We start from the raw sequence: 20,810 nt of genomic DNA on the forward strand, positions 1-20,810 counted from the left end.
AGAGGCAGAAAATCTAAGCCTTCAAAACCTCCTTCCTGACTTCCCAAGTGACCAGAACTTACCCGTACTAATTAGAAGAATGAGCAAGAAATACAATCCACCTTAGTTTTAAAGACTGACAAAAATCATTAGATCATCCTACAAGAGACTGGAGACCACAGTTCCAGCACAAACAGGTGACAGGGCTGAAAAAATCCAGTTTCTTGGTGTTTCTTCCACTATATAGAGGTGACATGTCTGGATCCTGTAAGATGTGGGATCCATTCTTAGTGCTAACATCCCTATAAGCAGGGACAGTATCTGTCTGGTTCACCACTTCGCCCCACCCTCCAGGACCATGACTGCCATTCTGGAAATGCCTGTTGAACACATGACTACTCTTCTCCATCCACTTCACCTCTTCCGACCCATCACACTCATCTGTAAAATGAGGTAGGTGGATCAGGTCATCCCTAAGGCCTACAGTTCTGGGACTCTGTCTAGCCAACAGTGCAACGTGACCAAACCCACTCTTCACAACTGGCCATCATCATCTAGTGACAAATGCAAACAGGGAACACAGTCAATTCCCAACTGTCTGCGACCAAACTTGTCATTTGTTTATTAGCTGCAATAATTATTTTCAAATCCCAAGTACCTGCTTTCACTTGAATTGAGTTTAATTTAAGCATAGCTATGTTATGACTTCTTGCTGTAGCTCAAACTGGCTGTGCTCCAATTTTAGATTTCAAAGGAGAGCGTGATTAATGCACTCCCTACAGCTCCACTGGACTCTCAAGCTCCTCCACTGGTCTTCTAATCATTAATCCCACATCTCCCCAATTTGTTAGGCTATGCAGGACCCCAGCTACATAGGCATCCGGTCAGTTGGCCAGGCACAAAAACATATGAAGATCATTCCCCGAACCAAAATGAGTTAGAATGAACACAAAGATTTCATAGTCTTACAGAACAGCAAGCTGCCCTCAAGCAGTCCTCACCGCACCAGAATATTCACCCCGAAGAATTAATGAAATAGTGTATCTCCCCACTTTCAGAATTTAGAAGTTTTTAAAAATCTTATTTGGAAATAATTTCAAACTTCCAGGAAAGATAGAATGGCACAAAGAACACCAAGATATCATCTTTACCCAGATTTACCTATTGTTAACATTTTGACTCCATTTTCTGTATGTGTCTGAGTGTGCTTTTACATGCATATGCTTGAGCTATCTCTTACATAAAGTTTTTCCTCCTGAACCATTTAATGGTAAGCTGCATTTATCATGGCCCCTTCCCCCAAAGAAGAAATTAAGTTTAAAACACAACAACAGAAGGATGGCTGGGTGGCTCAGTCAGTTAAGCCGTCTGCCTTCGGCTCAGACTGTGATCCCAGGGTCCTGGGATCTAGTCCAGCATTGGGCTCCCTGCTCATGGGGAGTCTGCTTCTCCCTCTCCTCCCAGTTCGTGCTCTCTCTTTGCTATCTCACTCTCTCTAAAATAAATAAATAAAATCTTTAAAAAAATACACACACACAACAGAAAAGTGGAATGTTGTACAACATTTTTAAGTCCCCAGTAATAGAATTTCAAGGATGGCAGCTGAGCAGCATAGGGAATTTGTTCAGGTTGAGGCTTTCTACCAGCACTGGATGTGTAACCAATCTTATTCCTGGGGGTGGCCTTGATTCTAGCCAAAGAGCAAACACACACATGCAAACACACACACACACACACCTCTATTTTATTTTAGAAGGAAACAAGGTCCTTGAGGCAAACCAGGTATGTTGACAACTGCCAGCCTCCATTTTTCTCATCAAAAAGCAGGGGGTAATTCAATAGGTCATTCTGTTCTGGCGAATAGAGAATTCTGCTCTGTAAGGATAAAGCTAGAGACAGCTCACTTTCAGAAACATCCCTTCTGCCTTGAAGCTCATGAAAAGGTTCCTTTCTCCTTGAATTAAAAACATAACCACATACTCCCCACACATGATAAGGGACAGATGGGTCACTAACTTTCTTGTTTTGGTAAACTTCAGAAGGCAACAATGGCCACCTGCAGAGGCCAGCTGAGGAGGGGGCAGTGGAGACTGAGGACACCTCCCCTGTACCCTAACACCAACTCGTCCCTTGATTTCCCTGGACGTCAAGAATGACTTGCAAGGGGGAATGAGTGGCATAACACACTGCATTATTAATCATGCTACAAATAAATGACTTTTTCTTTTGGCAGTAAAGTGTTCTGCCTACTTGGTAATTACTAATAAACTTTTTAATATATAACTAGATCCCCTGGAGATACACAGGCTTTCTTGTTTAAATTACTTTCTTAAAATCCCTTCCTTGGAGCAACTATAAAATCAATAGTCTAAAATGGAACATTATTCTTCGGTAAAGAATTAAAAAAAAAAAAAAAACACCTGCTTGAAAACACAAAAGCAGCAGAGACAGGTTATCGAATATGTACATAGTTCTTTAAGTCAACAGGACTCTCTATTGTCAAGGTAACTCCAAGGTAACTCTGATCAAGTGAATCTGCAACATTTCCCTTGTACTGAACTCCCCCCCCCCTTTTTTTTTTAAAGAAAACTGCACATGTACAATATAGCACAAAGGCAGAGTCAAAGTGAAAGGAACCGAAGAACAAGTAAACCTACTTGTCCGAAGCCTCTCTGGAAAGAATTTTTAGAGTGAGAGTTTTATATAAACATGTGTAAACTTGCACTTCATCAGAAAACAGTCTGGCAAAGCAACAAGGAAAAGAAAGGTAAGAAGACAAAGCTCCCTGGCTTGGCTTGGAGGGAAATAAAATAAAAGATTCCAGGATCTACCTTGCTTGGATGCCCTCCGTCGAATCTTCATTTTGGGGAAGGAAGGCCATGAGTAGTTAAAAGGGGAGTCCGAGTCAGAATCCATCTTTTTGTTTTGCTTCAATCAACAGATTCAACATGAGAGACTCAGGAAGAACTCGGGCGTCCCCAGCCAGGAGGCAAGTCTCCCGAGTCTCCCCGGGTGATGTCAAAGGAAGGAATGGGGCTGGGTGAAAAGCTCCCGCACACGGGGAGGGAGAGGCCATAAATGTTTTGCTTCCTTCAGGCGTCCAGGCATGTAGACGGAGAAGGAGGCTGTAAATATTAAAGCCAAACTAGGGAAGTGAAAAGAGGAGAGAGAGAGAGAGAGAGAGAGAGAGGCAGCTGAGAGTTGCACTGGTAGATCACAGTCCAGTTATTCAAAAGGTCACTGAGAGCATATGAATCATTAACTCCCCTCTTCTCGTGGCTGGAAATGGAAATGAAGAAGGAAGGTAACTGTGAACTCAAAGAGAGCTGCCTGGGGTTCAAGAAAAGCCTCCAAATGCAGGTACATATTTTGTTCTGGAGCTAGAGGATCACTCTCAGAAAAGCCACCCTGCACAGTGACATCAAGGCTGAAGTTCCCAAGTGTGGACAGCCAGAAAGCTCAGGACACTGGCAAGTAAAAGCCAGCATACGCAGGGCAGGGAGTTTTCCAGAGCAATCCATTTTTATACCACTGACAGTATCGGCAGCTTTTCGGATTCTAGGGTCAAAACAGCTCTTATAATTCCTTTAACAATCTAGTCTCGCCATCCTTTTAAAGCTAAAGTAGTTGGAAGCTTTAAGTGTTAGAGATAATTGTGCTCATTAAATACATGAAAAGTCATCTACTCCTGTTCAGCACAATTGGGGCATTTTGCTTCAACTGTCACTAAGTTTGGCTGCCAATCATAAGGATTTGGGCACCCTCAGAGCTTGGCTCTAAACCTGCAGTCCCTCTCAACAGAGCTAGTGACTAAGTTACCACAAACCAAGAATCCTTACTTGGTCCCCAGTCCCCGTGAACAACCCTCTGGTAATTAGCATTCAGTAGAAGCCCATGACCACCTCCCCCTGACCGGGGACACTATTACTTCCCTGCTCTCCATGGGCACAAAGATACACGTGCCCCATAGAAGCTCAAGCACAGCAGCCAAGATCTGGGGCAGAAGAAAGCACACCCCAAGTCTCAGAGGGGAGTCTCTTCTAAGCATTTACTTAGTACTATCGATAGCAGGAAACGGTGTGTTTTCTTTTGTGAGGTCATCAGACACCCAAATAAATGAAGACTGTGGAAACAATACGGTCTGTATGACTCTGCAGATCTGAAGCACAGCAATGTGCCTTAATTAACATTCCTCTTTACTCCAGGGGCGCCTGGGTGGCTCAGTCGGTTAAGCGACTGTCTTCGGCTCAGGCTGTGATCTCCGGGTCCTGGGACCTTCCGGCTCTCTGCTCAGTGGGGAGTCTGCTTCTCCCTCTCCGTCTGCCCCTCCTCCCACTCGTGCTCGCTCACTCTCTCTCAAATAAATATTTTTTTAAAGATTTTATTTATATATTTGACAGAGAAAGAGAGCACAAGCAGGGGGAGTGGCAGGCAGAGGGAGAAGCAGGCTCCCGCTGAGCAGAGAGCCTGACGCGGGGCTCCATCCCAGGACCCTGGGATCCTGACCTGAGCCGAAGGCAGATGCTTAACTGACTGAGCCATCCAGGTGCCCCTCAAATAAATAAATCTTTAAAAAAAAAATTCATCTTTACTCCAAGTATTTCCCAAACTGTTGGCTTTATCATGCCATGCTGTGTCAGAAAAGAGATGTGTAACCTGCTCCCTAATAGCTAACCCTGTCTGATTGGATGGGGAGTGGGTGAGAGGTCCAGATAGAACTGGAGCAAGGGGAGAAACCACTTAATTACAAATGCAAATCAAAATTAGAATTACATGAATCACTCCTATGTTTTTATATGGTTTGCTACATAAATATAACATACAAATAACAAAATGCAACTAGGAGACCATTGTAAGCACTACAACTAAGTCAAAATAAACATTAGTATATGTTCTACTTTGTGGCCTTTTATCTGAAAAATAATTACGTATTTTTCTTAATTAGATGCAATTTTAAGAATAAATTATTCTCAATCCTTACATCAGGTAAGAGAGTTTAAGTGCACATGGATCTTTCATAAGAAAATAAAGTCTTGAAGATGAGTGTTTCCATTCATTATCAGTTTTACAGCTTAAGAAAGTGCCAGGGACACTGTAGGCATGTGATTAATGAATGAACAATTTACACTTACTACTCTTTACCTATGGATGGAAAAGCTTTACATGTCATCTGTAAATGTTATTTAACATCCTGATTGAAAATATGTATTTCAAAAAAAATTTTTTAACTCAAGTATAGGTGATACACAATGTTATATTAGGTTCGGGTGTACAGAGTGATTCAACAACTCTGCATGTTATGCTCAGTAGAGCTACCATCTGTCACCATACAATGTTATTACAGTACCACTGACTATATTCCCTATGCTACAGAAAATATGTAGCTTTGCAAGAGTTCCTGCAGCTTTGTGTCAAGTGTTTAAAAATATATTTGTATTTTATTCATCACAATAGTAACTTTATTTGAAAAAATATAAGAGGACTTGTGAGTCAACAAAGCCCACTGTCCTCCAAGGCTCCAGGAAATACTTGGGGTGTACATAGATCCATGGACCCTCGGCTGCCTCAGAGAGGTCTGTAGACTAAAGAAAGGGAACCTCCACCTGTTTAGACAGTCATCCAATTAAAATTTAAGTGTCGGATCAGGAGATAGTATTATCTTTCTCATTTTTCGTGTATGTTGAAGTTTTAGAGCCATTTAACCAGGATAAATCCCAGGTCAACAAACTACTAGAGCTATTCCTCTCTTGACCATGAGTGATACATGAGAAGAAAGTCAGGACAATCCCAAGATTTCACATTTGTGAAAAAAATCTTTGTAAAACACATTTCTGGTAGTTGGGGTGCCAAGGAGATTCATCCTTATCTAGTTCTCCCCAAATCACAGGCCTTATTGACCAATTATCTATCAATTGATTATTGACATGAAAATTATTCTGACAACAAAAAAGAACTACCGAAAAAATACATGTGAGAAGCTCAACAAGATTTTCTATTCTTATTTGCTTTATTTACTGACATATTTTAAAAATGAAATGATTGCCACTGACAGCTATACAGCATTCAGTTAACACACAAAGTGAAGTAGAAAATATTGTTTGCACACCTCTATTTTTAGGACAGCTCATTTTATTGCTCACCAAAGACTTTCCCCAAATGTGGGTCATTTATCTTCCTTGTTTTCTAGAGTAATTCACTTTTTTCCCCCATTATACCAGTATGATTGCATTTAAATTAATTCAAGATGTTATTTACATCTCATTCATATTCAATGGATTAATTTCTTTGCTTTCCCTGGCTGATTCCAACTGCAGTTGGCAGAATTCAAGGACATATTCCCAAGGCCACTTTCTCATCAGGATATTCTACAACTATTACAATGCAAGACTGTGAATGATTTCATCAGCCTTACTGTGCCTCCTTTAATTAGAGAATCCTTAGAAAATTACCTCCAGGGGCGCCTGGGTGGCTCAGTCATTAAGCGTCTGCCTTCGGCTCAGGTCATGATCCCAGGGTCCTGGGCTTGAGCCCCACGTCAGGCTCCCTGCTTAGCGGGAAGCCTGTTTTTCCCTCTCCCACTCCCCCTGCTTGTGTTCCCTCTCTCGCTGTGTCTTTCTCTGTCAAATAAATAAAATCTTTAAAAAAAAAAAAAAGAAAAAGAAAAGAAAATTACCTCCTTAAGGCTACAATCATCCAGGGCAGACGCTGTTGCCTTGAAGCTTCAGCTGTGGGGAAGACCCACGTGGAAGGGAAGCTGCCCTTGATTCTCCTCATGTCATGACAACACATCACCCACTTTTCAACCTTGGTGAAATTAATCTTTCTTAGAAGGGTATTTATATTTTGATTTGAATTACAGTATTTATAGTTTTCTTATCCTCCAGTGAGACCCAAAATGCCTTGAGTGCAAGAACTGTGTCATACTCATATTTTTAAGGAGCCATAAGGTAAAAAGGAAAATTGTGGGGTTTTGGAGTCATATATATCTGGGCTTGGAGAGTGGTTCTGTCACTCAATTACTTAGTGTCACTCATACTTTCTGATCCTCAGTTGTCTCATATAAATGGGGTCATAACATCCATACTACAAAGAGTTATAAGGATCAAATGAGGTCATAAAGGTAAAGAACTTAATGTAAGTTTTCTTTTTTTTTAATTTAATTTTATTATGTTATGTTAGTCACCATACAATACATCATTAGTTTTTTTAAGACATCATTAGTTTTTAATGTAAGTTTTCATTAAGTTTTAGCTTAACTATTAAATAAAGACAAAGTTTCCCTTTCATTGTATTCTCTTGTACATTACAGACACTGACGTAACCCTAGCTTTACCTCAGGAGTAATGGCTTGATTTTCTGAACTGAGACATGCAAATGTGCAAAGAAGTTCCAAGACAATCATACTAAGACTGAAAGAGGAGGAGGATTTGTTTTGTTTCTCTGTTCTATTGTTTAAAAACCAGAGTCCACGGATTTTAACACTGCTAGACACCATTCTCGGAAAAAGTCACTAAAAAACACAGGCAAGAGGAGACAAGACCCCTAAACACCAGGACAAGCCTATCCTGGCTCACTTCAGCCTGCACAGTGGCAACATAATGTAGCCTTAGGTGAAACTCAGAGATAGTCAGAATCTTCCTCAAAATCCCTTAGGAGGCCCCATGTCATCTCCTGGAGTTCAAAACAAGCAGTTCTTCTTTGTTGGAGAACATTGTGACTTCGGTTATGCACCAAGCGAAATGCTTGGCTCTGAATGAGAGACCATGCTATACAGAAAATAAGGATTTTTTAAAGCATAGCTCATATCCATGTGCTAAAGATGCGCTCATCCTGAGAAGCACAGTGGGAACAGCACCTTCACATCTCCGCTGTCACACTCAGAGCCATGGCGTCGTGAGTACAGTCATCCCAAGGTTTGAATGATTAATTTTCTCCCGACTTCCCCATTCTCTTTTTGAAACAGAGCCCATGAAATTGATCTCACATAAAACAGACATAACTCGGGAACACGGGACAACCACTGTTGTCATGCACTGGACTTTTAGAGTGCCACCATTTCCTAATGCCACCTTACTTTAAACGTAAGAATACTTTTTGTTTCTTATCTACCTTTATTACCTTGGTTTATTTGAATAAAAAGCCTGCATGCACTTTCAGAGATTTTTATATCCCCCTACTACCTAAGGGGAAAAACTGGATATAGCCTAAACGTCCATCAAGATATTACTTGTATTATGACATATCCACGTGGAGTGTAAGAAGAAAATATCCAAAACACTAAGAACAGGAAAGTAAATTTCCAAACAAAGCAACATATTCAAGAATTACATTGTCAAGGTTTCCACCAGCAGTTACAATAGCTACAAGTATCAGTTTCTATTCAGATGATACTCTTAAGAAAAAAAAATAAAGACTTCCTGGATCTCTGTTTTAAACCTTGAAATCCTTGGCATAACCTCAAAGAAAAGAAGTAGAACAAACTGGCTCGATGTTTCTGAACAATGAATTAGGAGAAATTTTGACTCTGTCAGAGAGAGGCAGCTTTGAATCCTGAATGTGAAGGGTCCTAGAAGTGGGAGAAGAAAGGAGATGAGCCAGGAAGGTGAAAAGAGCAAGGGTGGAGGGACAGTCACATGTCTTGTCATAGCCTCGGGAGAAAGAGATTCCTCTTGGCAGGAAGAGCCACAGCAATTAGGGAGAGCAACAACTACCTTTTAGGTTTTTTCTGCTAATGTTCCAATTCCCATTTTCCCAAACCTTTCCAAAAACGTCTCTTACGTGCCACAAACTTATTTACAAACTTTTTTTTTTTTAATCAATTTGAACATTCAAAGTTCAACTTACTGTTCTATGGGCTTGTATATGGTCATTCACATGCATATAAGTGAACTAGGAGATATAAAATGAGCAAAAAACTGAGTCTTAATGTAAACTCAAATCTATCAATTCCACAGTTCTGAAGCTAAATAAAGGGTGGCTGATCTTGAATATGCTACTAGAGTATTGTTACTTCTAGTCCCGCTCAACACAGTAAGGAAATACCTCCAAGTGTGCCCTGACCTATTCATATACATTTATCTATAAACATTTCTACATGCAACCATGCGTATCTATGTTAATAATCATGCGTGCATACTAATGTGGCCAACTCCAATTCATCAGCACACAGATCATTCTAGCCTCCTCCCCTTGGTTATCTACCAACTCCCAACCACTCCAACATAACAATAATGTCTATAGTCCATTTGCTTAATTGTTCATTTCCAGCGCACTGTTACAGTGGTATAAAAACTGATAACCTGTATCCCTGTGAGAAACAACTTTATCACCTAGAGGACAGTGCTTATGTACAGTTTATTTTGCCTTTATTCTTATAGACTCTACTCATTTCCAAAGTTACTGAGGTCTGAAAACTACTCATCTCTTACAGTAAGGAATCTCATACATTTTTAGTAGTTAAATTGTTTTGTCACATTCTGCTTCCATCAAAGGATCCTCCAACTTCATTTTTTTTATTTGCACACATTGAAGTTTACTTCTGTGCCATAAAGTTCCCTGAGTTTTGACAAACGCAGTGCCATGTATCCACCATTATAGTATCATAAAGAAAACTTTCACCCCTCTAAAAAAAAAAAACTAACAGCAAAAAAATCCCACAATGAGGGGAATGTGTAGAAATGACAAGGAAGCCAACTAGAAGAATCCCCCATTGTGAAAGCTAGACCACTTCTCAACAACAAATAAAGCAGTACTAAATTATGATGCAGTGTCAAATACCCATAAATGCATACTGACATAAATGATTAAATAAATAGATGGGGAAGTATAAGTCTCCCATGTAGAAGAATTCCCAGTTATTTATTTGCCCACAAGGAAGTATACAGAGGACACCCCACCCCTGAAGTACGGGCTGCACATCTTTCCAAAGAGTATGCAAAGAGTAGTGGGGAAGAGTAACTTCACAGTGAAGAAACCTGACAAACCCTACTCTGACACATAATCAAGGTCATCATTAACAGTTTTAAGTAATGTTGATAGCATATACCATTGATGTGATGAAAATGGCGTTTCACCTCTGTGGTCTTCCTCCCAAAACCCATAACCTCAACATAATGATGGCAAAAACATCAGAAAAATACCTATTGAGGGACATTCTACAAAATATCTGACCAGTAGTCCTAAAACTGTCAAGATAATTAAAAACACGCAAAGTCTGAGAAATTCTCACTGCCAAGAGGAGCCTAAGGAAACATGATAACTAAATATAATATGGTATCCTGGAGAGGATCCTGGGACACAAAATGGAAATTAGATAAATCGAAGGAAATCTAAATAAAGTATGGACTTCAGTCAATAATAATGTATCAATATTGGTTAACTCATTTGAACAAATGCACCACAGTATTTGTTAATAGGGGAAGAGGGATATGTGGGAACTCTCTGTAACTATCTTTACAATTTTTCTACAAATCTGAAATCTGTTCTAAAAATAAAATTTAAAAAAATTTTAAAGGATGAGGCAAAAAGTACAGAATCTATGTTCACTCGATGGATGTTTGTGGAATTCATGCTAAAAGACTGCATCACTTAATCATATATGCAGAATTCAAGTCATGCATAAAAGTCCACTTTCTTTTGCCTAAAGTATTATGTGAAGTAACTGCGTAGCTCTGACAAAGCTAAGTAGACATTAAAAGATGATATGCTGAAACTAATTTTATTTTTTCATAAACAAATAGTGTCTCTTTGGAGTTAATAGGTTCCCAAGAGGCAACCCCAGTGAGAGGCTCCCATGTGTACCTGAGGGTAGGTGCATCTACCCAGTTAGATCACAGAAATCTTATTGGCAGACAAATCTCAAGAGCATGGATGAAACCCAGCTAGCTTACTCAAAGTCTTCTACTTAAGTTCTGGATAACTTCAACTTTACTCTGTGATTTTTTTTGTTACTTTAATTATTATAAAGAACCACATTTACTACTAGATCTCCTGTTCAATTTGCAATGGTACCACTTCTCTATACTTTAGCTCATACACATCCTTCCACAGAATCTCACACTATTTAGAATAAATTCTATTGGCTTTCTTGCTCATGCCTGAAGTAAGGGGCCATATTTCATAACAATGTCTTCTCAATTAGCCACTCTAAAAGTTAAACCGACTTGTCCAAATAAATTGTAAGCTTTCATGCCAGGGAATACAAGCGTTAACTGCCCTGAAGTCCCTTCCAAGGGATTAACCACTGGTACTCAAAAAAGAGCAAGCCTAAACTCACATAAGCACACTACACACTGCAATGAAGCCCAGAGCCCAGGGATTCCTCTGTGAGAGCAATTCCTTTATTAAATGTCTGGACACATTGGTATACTCAAGGATTTCAGCACAAGAAAAGGGGAAGAAATCTGTGGCTGGAATTTTAACTTTCCATGTAAAAATTTTAAATATTTCCAGAACATATTTCCTATTTTTCATTTGTTTCATGTTTTATAAATTAGTAGTTTCCTTAATATTTTTTGTTTGAATTTTATAATCTAATCATTTGACTTAAACATCAAAATAGAATCTTTAGGGATGGAGCCTGTGTGATTTACTCATTCACTAAGCTATGTTTATTTGGAGTTGAGGATCTTATTTTGCAGAATGAAAATTTAGAATTCATATATAATGAGGAAATGATGGTCTCTTTAAAAAACAGTGTTGGGAAAACTGGACAGCCACATGCAAAGAATGAAACTGGACCACTTTCTTTCACCATACACAAAAATAAACTCAAAGTGGGTTAAAGACCTAATTATGAGACCTGAAGCCACAAAAATCCTGAAAAGAGCACAGGCAGTAATCTCTCTGACATCAGCCAGGCAACATTTTTCTAGGTATGTCTCCTGAGGCAAGGGAAATAAAAGCAAACTACTGGGACTACATCAAAACAAAAAATTTCTGCACAGTGAAGGAAACCTCAACAAAACTAAAAGGCAACTTATGGAATTAGAGAAGATATTTGCAAATGACATATCCAATAGTTAGTTAACCTAAAAAATATAAAGAATGGATACAACTTAATACCCAAAAAACAAATAACCCAATTAAAAAATGAGCAGAAGACATGAACAGACATTTCTCCAAAGAAGACATATGACCAACAGACACATGAAAAGATGGTCAATATCACTCATCATCAGGGAAATGCAAATCAAAACCACAGTGAGTTATGACCTCACACCCATCAGAATGGCTAAAATCAAAAACACAAGAAACAACAAATGTTTGCAAGGTTGTGGAGAAAAAGGAACCCTTGTTCACTGCTGGTGGAAATGCAACCTGGTGCAGCCGCTCTGGAAAAGTATGCCTGTTCCTCAAAAAATTAAAAATCAAACTACACTACAACTGAGCAATCACACTGGTATTTAACCCCAAAATACAAAAACCCTAATTCAAAGGGATACACACACCCTGATGTTTATAGTAGCATTATCTACACAGCGAAAGTATGGAAGCAGCCCAAATGTCTATCGATTGATGAACGGATCAAGAAGATGTGGTATGTATATACAATGGAATATTATCCAGCCATAAAAAAGAATGAAATTTTGCCATTTGCAACAACATGGATGGAGCTAAAGAGTATAATGCTAAACAAAATAAGTCAGAGAAAGACAAATACCATATAATCTCACTCATATGTGGAATCTAAGAAACAAAACAAACAAGCAAAAAACAAAACAAACAAACAAAGGAAAAAAGAGAAAGAGAGAAACCAAGAAACAGACTCTTAACTATAGAGAACTGTTGGTTACCAGAGGGGAGGTTGGTGGAGGAATGGGTGAAATAGGGGATGGGGATTGAAGAGTACACTTATCATGATGAAAAAATAAAATGAAAAAAAAAAAGAAAATTTAAAATTCAGAGAAAAAACTGCCCTTTTTCCCCTCCCTCAGTTACCATTTCAGAAATTAAGTTGGTTTGTTGAATGGAAACAAAAGGCAGTTTGGCTTGTACCATGGGTACAAGGCATCCTTGTAAAGCCCTTATGGTATTAGTGTAAACCCAATTCGCTTCCTCTCCATCTGTGTACCTGGAAATGTACAGGTACATTTATGTCATTAAATGACTCTGAAAGCAAGTGACAATCACTGGATTTTCTCTTAGTTTTTTTCCAAAGTTTTTACATTTCCCACATATCTATGAGGATATTGATGATGATGATACTCATTCAAAGTCTGCAAACCCAATACAAATTGGCTTCCATTCTATTGCTTTTGCCATCTATTGCAATACAAGTAGAACCACATTTCCACACCTCTAAAAAGATGGAAACCCCAGGAAGGGGTGATTTCAGCAAGGCAGAGCTCCCTCAAGGAAGTACGTCATGGTTCTCAACCTTGGGCCACACTGAGAATCACCCGGGGAACTTTAAGAACTCTAAGTGCGGGCTTCACTCCAGACCAGTTAAATCAGATTTCTCTGGGAATGGACACAGGTTTCAGTATTGTTAAAGCTCCAAGGGTAATCCCAATGTGCAGGCTGAGTTTAGAACCACAGACTGAGTGCCTATGCAACTCTTAACCTTAACTCACTTTTATTTTGCATTTTTTACATTTGTGAGCTAATAATAGGCAAAGCATAAGACTCATGGTTTCATCAGACAGTAGATTTGGGAATTCCAGTTTAACACAGTGTTTGTATGTGTGTTTTCTAACCAGAAGAAAAGCAATATGATACTACACACCTCCAGTAAGGCTTTAGTTTCTTCATGTGCTCTAGTTTATAGTATATATTAACCTAAAAGTCCCACAATTCTTTAATTCATGGGATAGAATTCTGCCAATAAATATTCTAATTGTCTAATTTAAAGAAAAATGCTTTATTCACATTCCACAAGAAAAATATGCCCAAACAATGAAGCCACAAATAGAACAGGCAGAACACTTATAGTAAAGGACCCAAACAGAGCTTGTAATATTCAGCAGAATTCCAGTAAGTCAGTAATTTCTTCTACCAAAAACAACGTTTAAAACCTCAACAAGTGTAGTAAGAAAATTTCATTGAACACAACAGAAGGAATACGAGTCCATTTTTACAAATAACTTTGCATTCCCAGTGGTCTTGGGTTATTTCTCCATTCCTAGCCCCAGCTCCTTTATTTCAAAATCCAATCACTGATAAGCTTTGGCTTGTGGTAAAAATAAAAACTGCCCCCCCCACCACCACAAAGGAATCCACAGAAGATTCTGTAGCCTGGGGCATAGAGAAAGATCTGCCAAAAATCAGACTTCAAAACTTCTTTTTCAGAAGGTTGAGAGCTTGCTAAGTTTCCTTCTCCCTGACACTTTTTAAATATTCCTTCATGTTTAACATTCTTGAGATCTCAACATAGATACACATATGTTATCAAATAACAGCCAACAGAGGGCCCACTTCTACAGACATGGGTCCCAGATTTTTTTTTTTTTTTAAGATTTTATTTATTGATTTGTCAGAGAGAGAGAGAGCACAAGCAGGGGGAGAGGCAGGCAGAGGGAGAAGCAGGTTCCTTGCTCAGGAAGGAGCCTGATGCAGGAATCGACCCAGGACCCCGGGACCATGACCTGAGCTGAAGGCAGATGCTTAACCGACTGAGCCACCCAGGCATCCCGTGGGTCCTAGATCTTAAGATTTCCTGCTGTTTGGAATCATCTCAAAACTGTTCCCACAAACAACTTAAAAGTGCTGTTTTATATGCTTGTATAACTTAGCGGCATTAATTTATTTCTAAACTTTTAGTTAATATAAGAGAACAAAGACTAACCCGGTTAGCCCTACTTATTTGGTGCTTTATGCCAAACCAGCAGGATTCACTACACAGTCTCCACGCACCTTACCACTGAAATCCATGGGCTTGGACCTCTCCCAGATAGACCCACAAATGGGGATCCCAAAAAACGAGTTTGTACTACACCAAACATTCTGCTCTAGAGGGGCTGATCCTCTGGATCTTCCAATGATTTCCTTCCAGCTTCCGTTTACTGAAAATATTCTTTCCTAAGTTTCCTATATAGCACCTTTGTTTCTCCTTCTGGGTCTTTTCTGTAGTCCTGAAAGTCTGTGCTGTCTAGGTTAAGCAATCTGAAACACTCTGCTTCCTACTGAACATTTCTGTCTATTCCTGCTTCCTTCTCCTCATGACTGGTCTGGATCAATTTTTTTGGGTATCAGGTCAGGTTTCTTTCCACACCAGCTTTGTTTTATCTCTCTCCTTGGTACCCACACCTCCCAGGCCCCAACACCTACTAACTAAAAGATTAAAAGGTTTTCTTTTTCTCATGTTACATATAGGTAACCAACAGTAATAGCAATGAAGTGACCCAAAGTACTAAAGAATAATTGGGATTCGAACCTCAGCATATACTGAAAATCAGGTCCCTCTATAAAATCAAGCAATACATATTATAAAAAGAAGAGCTTTTCCTCTCACTGATAAATACTGACTGGCAAAATCTAGACATTTTCCCCTTCTTCTTAGAAAAGTAACCCCTATTTTTTGTAGAAAAATGTATAGAATCATTTTAAACTACCTACTAACACAGAACTTACTTATGGCATATAATGTTAAATGAATAAAACAGGGCACAAAATTCTATTGTTTACATGATCACAACTATTTTAAAAATAGATGCACATAAAAATACTGGTAGGAATACAGCTAAGTTTAATAGCAGCTGCTTTGGGTGGGCAAAATATATGGTTGTTTCTCTCTTTTCCTACAGGTTCTAAAATTCCCAATTTTTCTACTGTGAGCATTTATTGCTTCCACAATTTAAAAATATTATTTTTGAGGTGCCTGGGTGGCTCAGGTATTGAGCGTCCGCCTTTGGCTCAGGTCATGATCCCAGGGTCTTGGGATCAAGCCCTGCATCGGCTCCCTGCTCAGCAGGCAGCCTGCTTCTCCCTCTCCCACTCCCCCCGCTTGTGTTCCCTCTCTCGCTGTGTCTCTCTCTGTCAAATAAATAAATAAAATCTTTAAAAAAATTAAAATTAAAAAATTTTAAAAATAAAAATATTATTTTTTCCAAAAGTCTCATTTTGACATGATATTCTATATGAAATCTTCTCTGCCCCACTCTCTGCCAGCCAGACCTGGGGTAGTAAATGCAGCCTTCCTTCCTGCCCAGAGCTTCAAGGTACTGGGACTTCTTAAGCACAGAACCATGATGCCAACCAATTCCATCACCACCTCCCCTAATGTCTCTACCTCCCTCCTATCTTGTCCCTTGAGGAAAGTTAAAACATGCTCACATGGTTCTTGCTTTAACCACTCTATCTCACCAATCCTTCATTTTTTCTATCCAAATAGTCCTACAATGTACAGCTGTAGGTAGGTAACTCTCAAGCCATCTTTAGTCCAATGCAGGACATGGCTGATAAATTACTGCAGGAAAATCAACATCAGTCTGAATGTCACTAAATCTGGCCTGACATACACAACTTCACTCACACTCTGGAGTATCACTTGCTAAGAGAGCAGGAGTGTCACCTTCCAGGAGCTTCTGTAATTCACCTGCCACACTGGCACTCTTGATTCGCAGTCCTCAAGGACAAACTTAACTTTTAACTGAAAATCTTCATTTCTAATGAGGCACAGTTCTATTTTTTTCAAATTCAACCCTTTAAAAGTAGAGTTCACAAGACAGCAATGTATCAAGCCATTTGCAATTTGGCTAGTGCAATGATGGTTTATGCATCTTCATTTGCAGGTGGGATTCCAAGAAGGCAGCTGAAGCTCACCATCCCTCCAAATTCTCACAGCTGTCCCCTTGCTCGTGCTTGATGTTCACTTCCCTTCTCCTTGGCACAGCATTTGCTGGGGCCCACTATTGAGCTTCTATTTCTTAATCCTATTGAGTCCTGCAGACTTGAGCCAAACAGATTCTTTCTCCCTTCTTAATTTCTCTACTGACCCATCTCATCTATGTTCTCTAAATTCATTTCCTCTGAATGCTCTGCCCTCTCTCTCCATTCTACATGCCTACAATGTAAAGGAAACACACACTGAGAAGTTCCGGTCTGCACTCTGATAGCACCAGTACTGGATCCCAACCCTTCAACTGCCATTCTCCCCTTTGAGGCTCTTATAGCATCCACAGAGAACAGAGCCATCACTCCTGAACATCCCCTTACTACTCACTGAGGTGGTTCAGAAGCACTGGCTTGGATGAGCTTACCAGCTATTACCCACCCAAGACATCATCTCTGCAATCAACAGTCCTTTTCAGTGTATGAACTAATGGCCAGTAGGATTCTTGATGCTCTGATGGTCAACAATACAAAGGGAACTTCCGGGGCAATAAAAACTAGAGCTATAAGTTAATTCCTCAGCCACACAGTCATACATCACACACACAACAGACCTATGTGGCTACTATTCATGTTGAATAGTACAGATATAAAACATGCCCATCGTCACAGCAAGTTCCACTGTAACGTCACTGATGTAGTTTATGAGAGCATGCTAAACTAACATCATACCATTCTGAATAATACAAGTCAGCAAAGAAATAAACCTCGATCCCACATTTATCAGTATGTCCTTGGAGACTGAGCAGAATGTAAGCACATATAAAATAACACAACAGTTTGGAAGTGGCCTTGTGGAAAAGCTGTTTCAATTTCCAGACTCCAGCTTATCATCCAACTATTGCTCACTGCTTCCTGTCCCCTTCTGTCCCAGAAGGTTCTTTTAAAATCTACTACCATTTTCTTTGCATAAAGTCAGGTAAGTTTTTTCAATCCTAAAAGTTTAAATGAAGAAAAAAGCCAATGTTAGCACAAGGAACAATCATTTGTGGCCCTTTTCATAACTCACTGGGGATTAAAGTCATACGAGTTTGTCTCAAATCATTTATTACGATCCTCCTCAGACACAATGATGTTACTGACAAAACACACCGATTAGATCAGGCTACTATATTCTCCTTACCACGGGGCTTCTTACCCAGCAAATGTACCGGTTTGAGAATGGAGTTTTTAAAAGTGAAAATTAAAATCATCCTATGTAATACTTGTAACTGCCGACATTCCCCCCCCTCCAGCAATTTGTCTTGGTAAACATTCTTCAAAGCTAACATTCCTGGAAGCATGATGTAATTTGTAGATGAGACATCCTGTATGCTCGAGCAGCAGCTATGCTCCTGGATTTAATGGCCTCCAAGAGTCATTTAAACTGAGATGTTTGCTTCCATTTCCCCTTCCTCTTCCCCTCTTCTGGAAGTATATCATTACCCTTACCTTATATAGCAGAAATATTCAAGGTGTGCGAATTGCTTGGCAGAGTCTAAGTTTCTGTTCCAGTTTCAGTGGTAGTACCTCGTCCGAAGAGACCGGGCAGACACCACTGGCTTGGAGCCAGGCTACGGGCCGCACAGCCAGCGGCCGCTGACGGTCGTGCTTTCTCCTCACCTTGCTTTATTCTTCATGAGTCGCCCCCCACCGCTGTCACTGTCCTGCCCGTGCCTGCCAAATGTGCCAACAACACTCCACTGGCCTCCAGCAAGACCCCTGTGCCGCGAGGCTCCAGGCCTGGCCCCCCTCACTACTAAACTCACCCTGGGCATCATCTCGGTCTTCCCCCCTTTCACATCAGCCTGAGCACTCCTCTACTACCGCTAATACCACCCCACTCCCGGCAACACCTAGCACCTAGCTCTGCGCCGGGGCTTTCCACTCAGCCCCAGAGGTCTGCACAGACCGCCCAGGGGCCCACAGGAGACATCAGCTGATGGCCCAGGTTATGTATGTCCTCCAGCCTCCAACAGCTTCCTCAGGCTCAAACTCAAACTCTAGGGTCCAGATTAGCCCTCAAGAACCAGCAAGCGGCCAGGGAGACCTGGGGACATGCCCTAGGAAGATGTGAACTAGAATCTGTAGGCAGATGAGCATGTCCAGTCCCGGGGAAAAACTACCTTCACTGTGCCATGGGATGTCCTGGTGCCCAGACAATGTCTGGTCCTTCCGCAGGCTCGTCAGCTCAGCTCCAAGGGCCCCACAACTGGGCATCAAAATGGGACGGTGGTAAGCCTGGGGTTCCAGGGCCAGGCAGAATGGAGTTAGGAGTCTCAGTCCCATCACAGGCTGTCTGCCAGGGGCCTCAGTCACTTCACCTGAAACTGAAGCTGGTGCCTACCTCAGAGAAGTTACGAGGTAACTAACACAGGACCAGTCCCAAGCCAGAGTCCGGCTCAGAGCTCAACTGCTCAGGCAAAGCCTTCATTGCTTTGTCTTGGTGTGTTTTTCAAAGGATTATAAGTGGAGCCTCAACCCCTGAACTCAAAGTATTGTAACTGCTGCGGCAACAAAAATGTATCTGCATCGGTTTTGAAAACTAGACAAAGCTCCCAGGAAGGAAGGTTTTATTTTAAAATTTATTTTCTTCTGGTCCTCTCTATACCCAGGACTGGCATACTCTTAGGAGTACAGGGGAAAGCACTATTTTGGAACATACCCGAATCTAGACTGTCCCGGTCTTCGTGGTCATTCGGTTGAACCACCAGGTTTTCCACACACTGGAAAAGATAAGGTCAGGCAGGGTTTTGACAAAAATTACTTTTGTGCCCCAATTCTGTTGATTTTTATCAACTCAGAAAAAACCACCTCAGAAACTATCAGTGAAGACATGTTACATGTCTCGCCGCACATCAACAAAACTAGTCTTGTACTTACTTAGTGTTATTCAGGAGCTACAGAAAGGGAAGGACCCGCCCCACGCGGAAGCCCTCCCTAGGTCCTTTCTTCCCAGGACGTCTCCCGAGCGTACTCTTGCAGTCACATTGCTGGCAAACATTTGTAGCTACCCATCTTTAAGGAAAAACTTGGTTTTGGAAAATGTATATAATCGTCTTGAATATACAACTGCAACCCAGAAAGACAGCCAGCTTTGGTCATGAAGAGTAGAGACTGAAAATGCAATAAAGCCAACTGAATTTCAAGTTATTCTGAATGTGACATGGGGTACACATGGAGGTTTGTTTTTGTTTTTTTTGGGGGGGGGATAAATTTGTTATTACCACTAGATCTTCACTTCTACTTCAGCTCTGGGGAAAAGTGCAAAAAAGAAAGAGGGGCAGAGAATCATTACCTTTACATCCTCCTTTTCAGGTGATGATCTGCTGGTCACCAAATTCTTAATCTCTGCAAAAGGAATGATCCTCATCAGGATCTGCTGATAGGAGCTTTCATTAAAAAAAAAAGAAAGAAAGAAAGAAAGAAAACCCAAAAAGCAGGCAACAAATATAAATGAATTGCCCCAGGAGCTGTCTGTGCAGAGCTAGCCTAGATTAGGCTTCTTAAAAATCAACTGTCCACAGAGTATGTGATGGTCCAACTGCCACACTCTGGTAATATTTGTGTGGACCAAGAGGTAAACAAGCCCAGGACCTCTTGCAGGAAATCCTGAGGAAAAAAAAAACCATCATTAAATCAACAAATACCCCTGATTCAGAAGGCAGGCTGCTCACAGAACGAAGGCTCTTCAAAATAGCCGAGATTCTAAGGACATGACTAGTACCTACCTAAGGATATCCCACATGTCTAGTTCCTTAAATACCACAGATTTCATGTTTCAAAAGCGCGTAATTCATTCCAGATGAGGTTCTGCCTTTCCTTGGGCATCCTTGAAAGTCCGTAACACCAGCACAACCCTTGGGCTCCCACCACAAATGGTGCCAGGCTGAGCACGGACAGGCCCCAGGCATGCCAGGTACCCTTTTTCTGAATAAACCTTTCCTGGAAATATTAGTGGTCAGCATGTTCTAAGTTAAACATTTAAGGGGTATTTTCCTCTGGGTCTCGACTGGTTCTCT

At 40.6% G+C, this 20,810-nt stretch overlaps 1 protein-coding gene across 13 annotated transcripts in view; it reads right to left on the reverse strand.

The window, feature by feature from the left end:
* The window catches only part of ARHGEF28 (Rho guanine nucleotide exchange factor 28), a 306,584-nt gene that overhangs the window by 113,264 nt on the left and 172,510 nt on the right, over positions 1-20,810 (reverse strand). For 11 of the 13 annotated variants that reach the window (XR_013445747.1, XR_013445748.1, XM_036080795.2 and 8 more), the window contains 2 exons: positions 20,087-20,139; positions 19,454-19,514 (listed from right to left, as the gene is read on the reverse strand). The exons of 1 other annotated variant lie outside the window; for it this stretch is intronic. Coding sequence is in view for 10 of the 12 variants with exons in the window: in XM_036080795.2 (XP_035936688.1) it covers positions 19,454-19,514; positions 20,087-20,139 (114 nt within the window). In the remaining 2 variants the exon portion in view is untranslated. Of the gene's footprint in view, positions 1-2,810; positions 3,071-19,453; positions 19,515-20,086; positions 20,140-20,810 lie in introns of those variants that run through there. One more of the 13 variants, XM_036080798.2, reaches the window with a different exon arrangement.

This window comes from Halichoerus grypus, chromosome 2, assembly GCF_964656455.1.
Source record: "Halichoerus grypus chromosome 2, mHalGry1.hap1.1, whole genome shotgun sequence".
Classification (NCBI taxonomy): Eukaryota; Metazoa; Chordata; class Mammalia; order Carnivora; family Phocidae; genus Halichoerus; species Halichoerus grypus.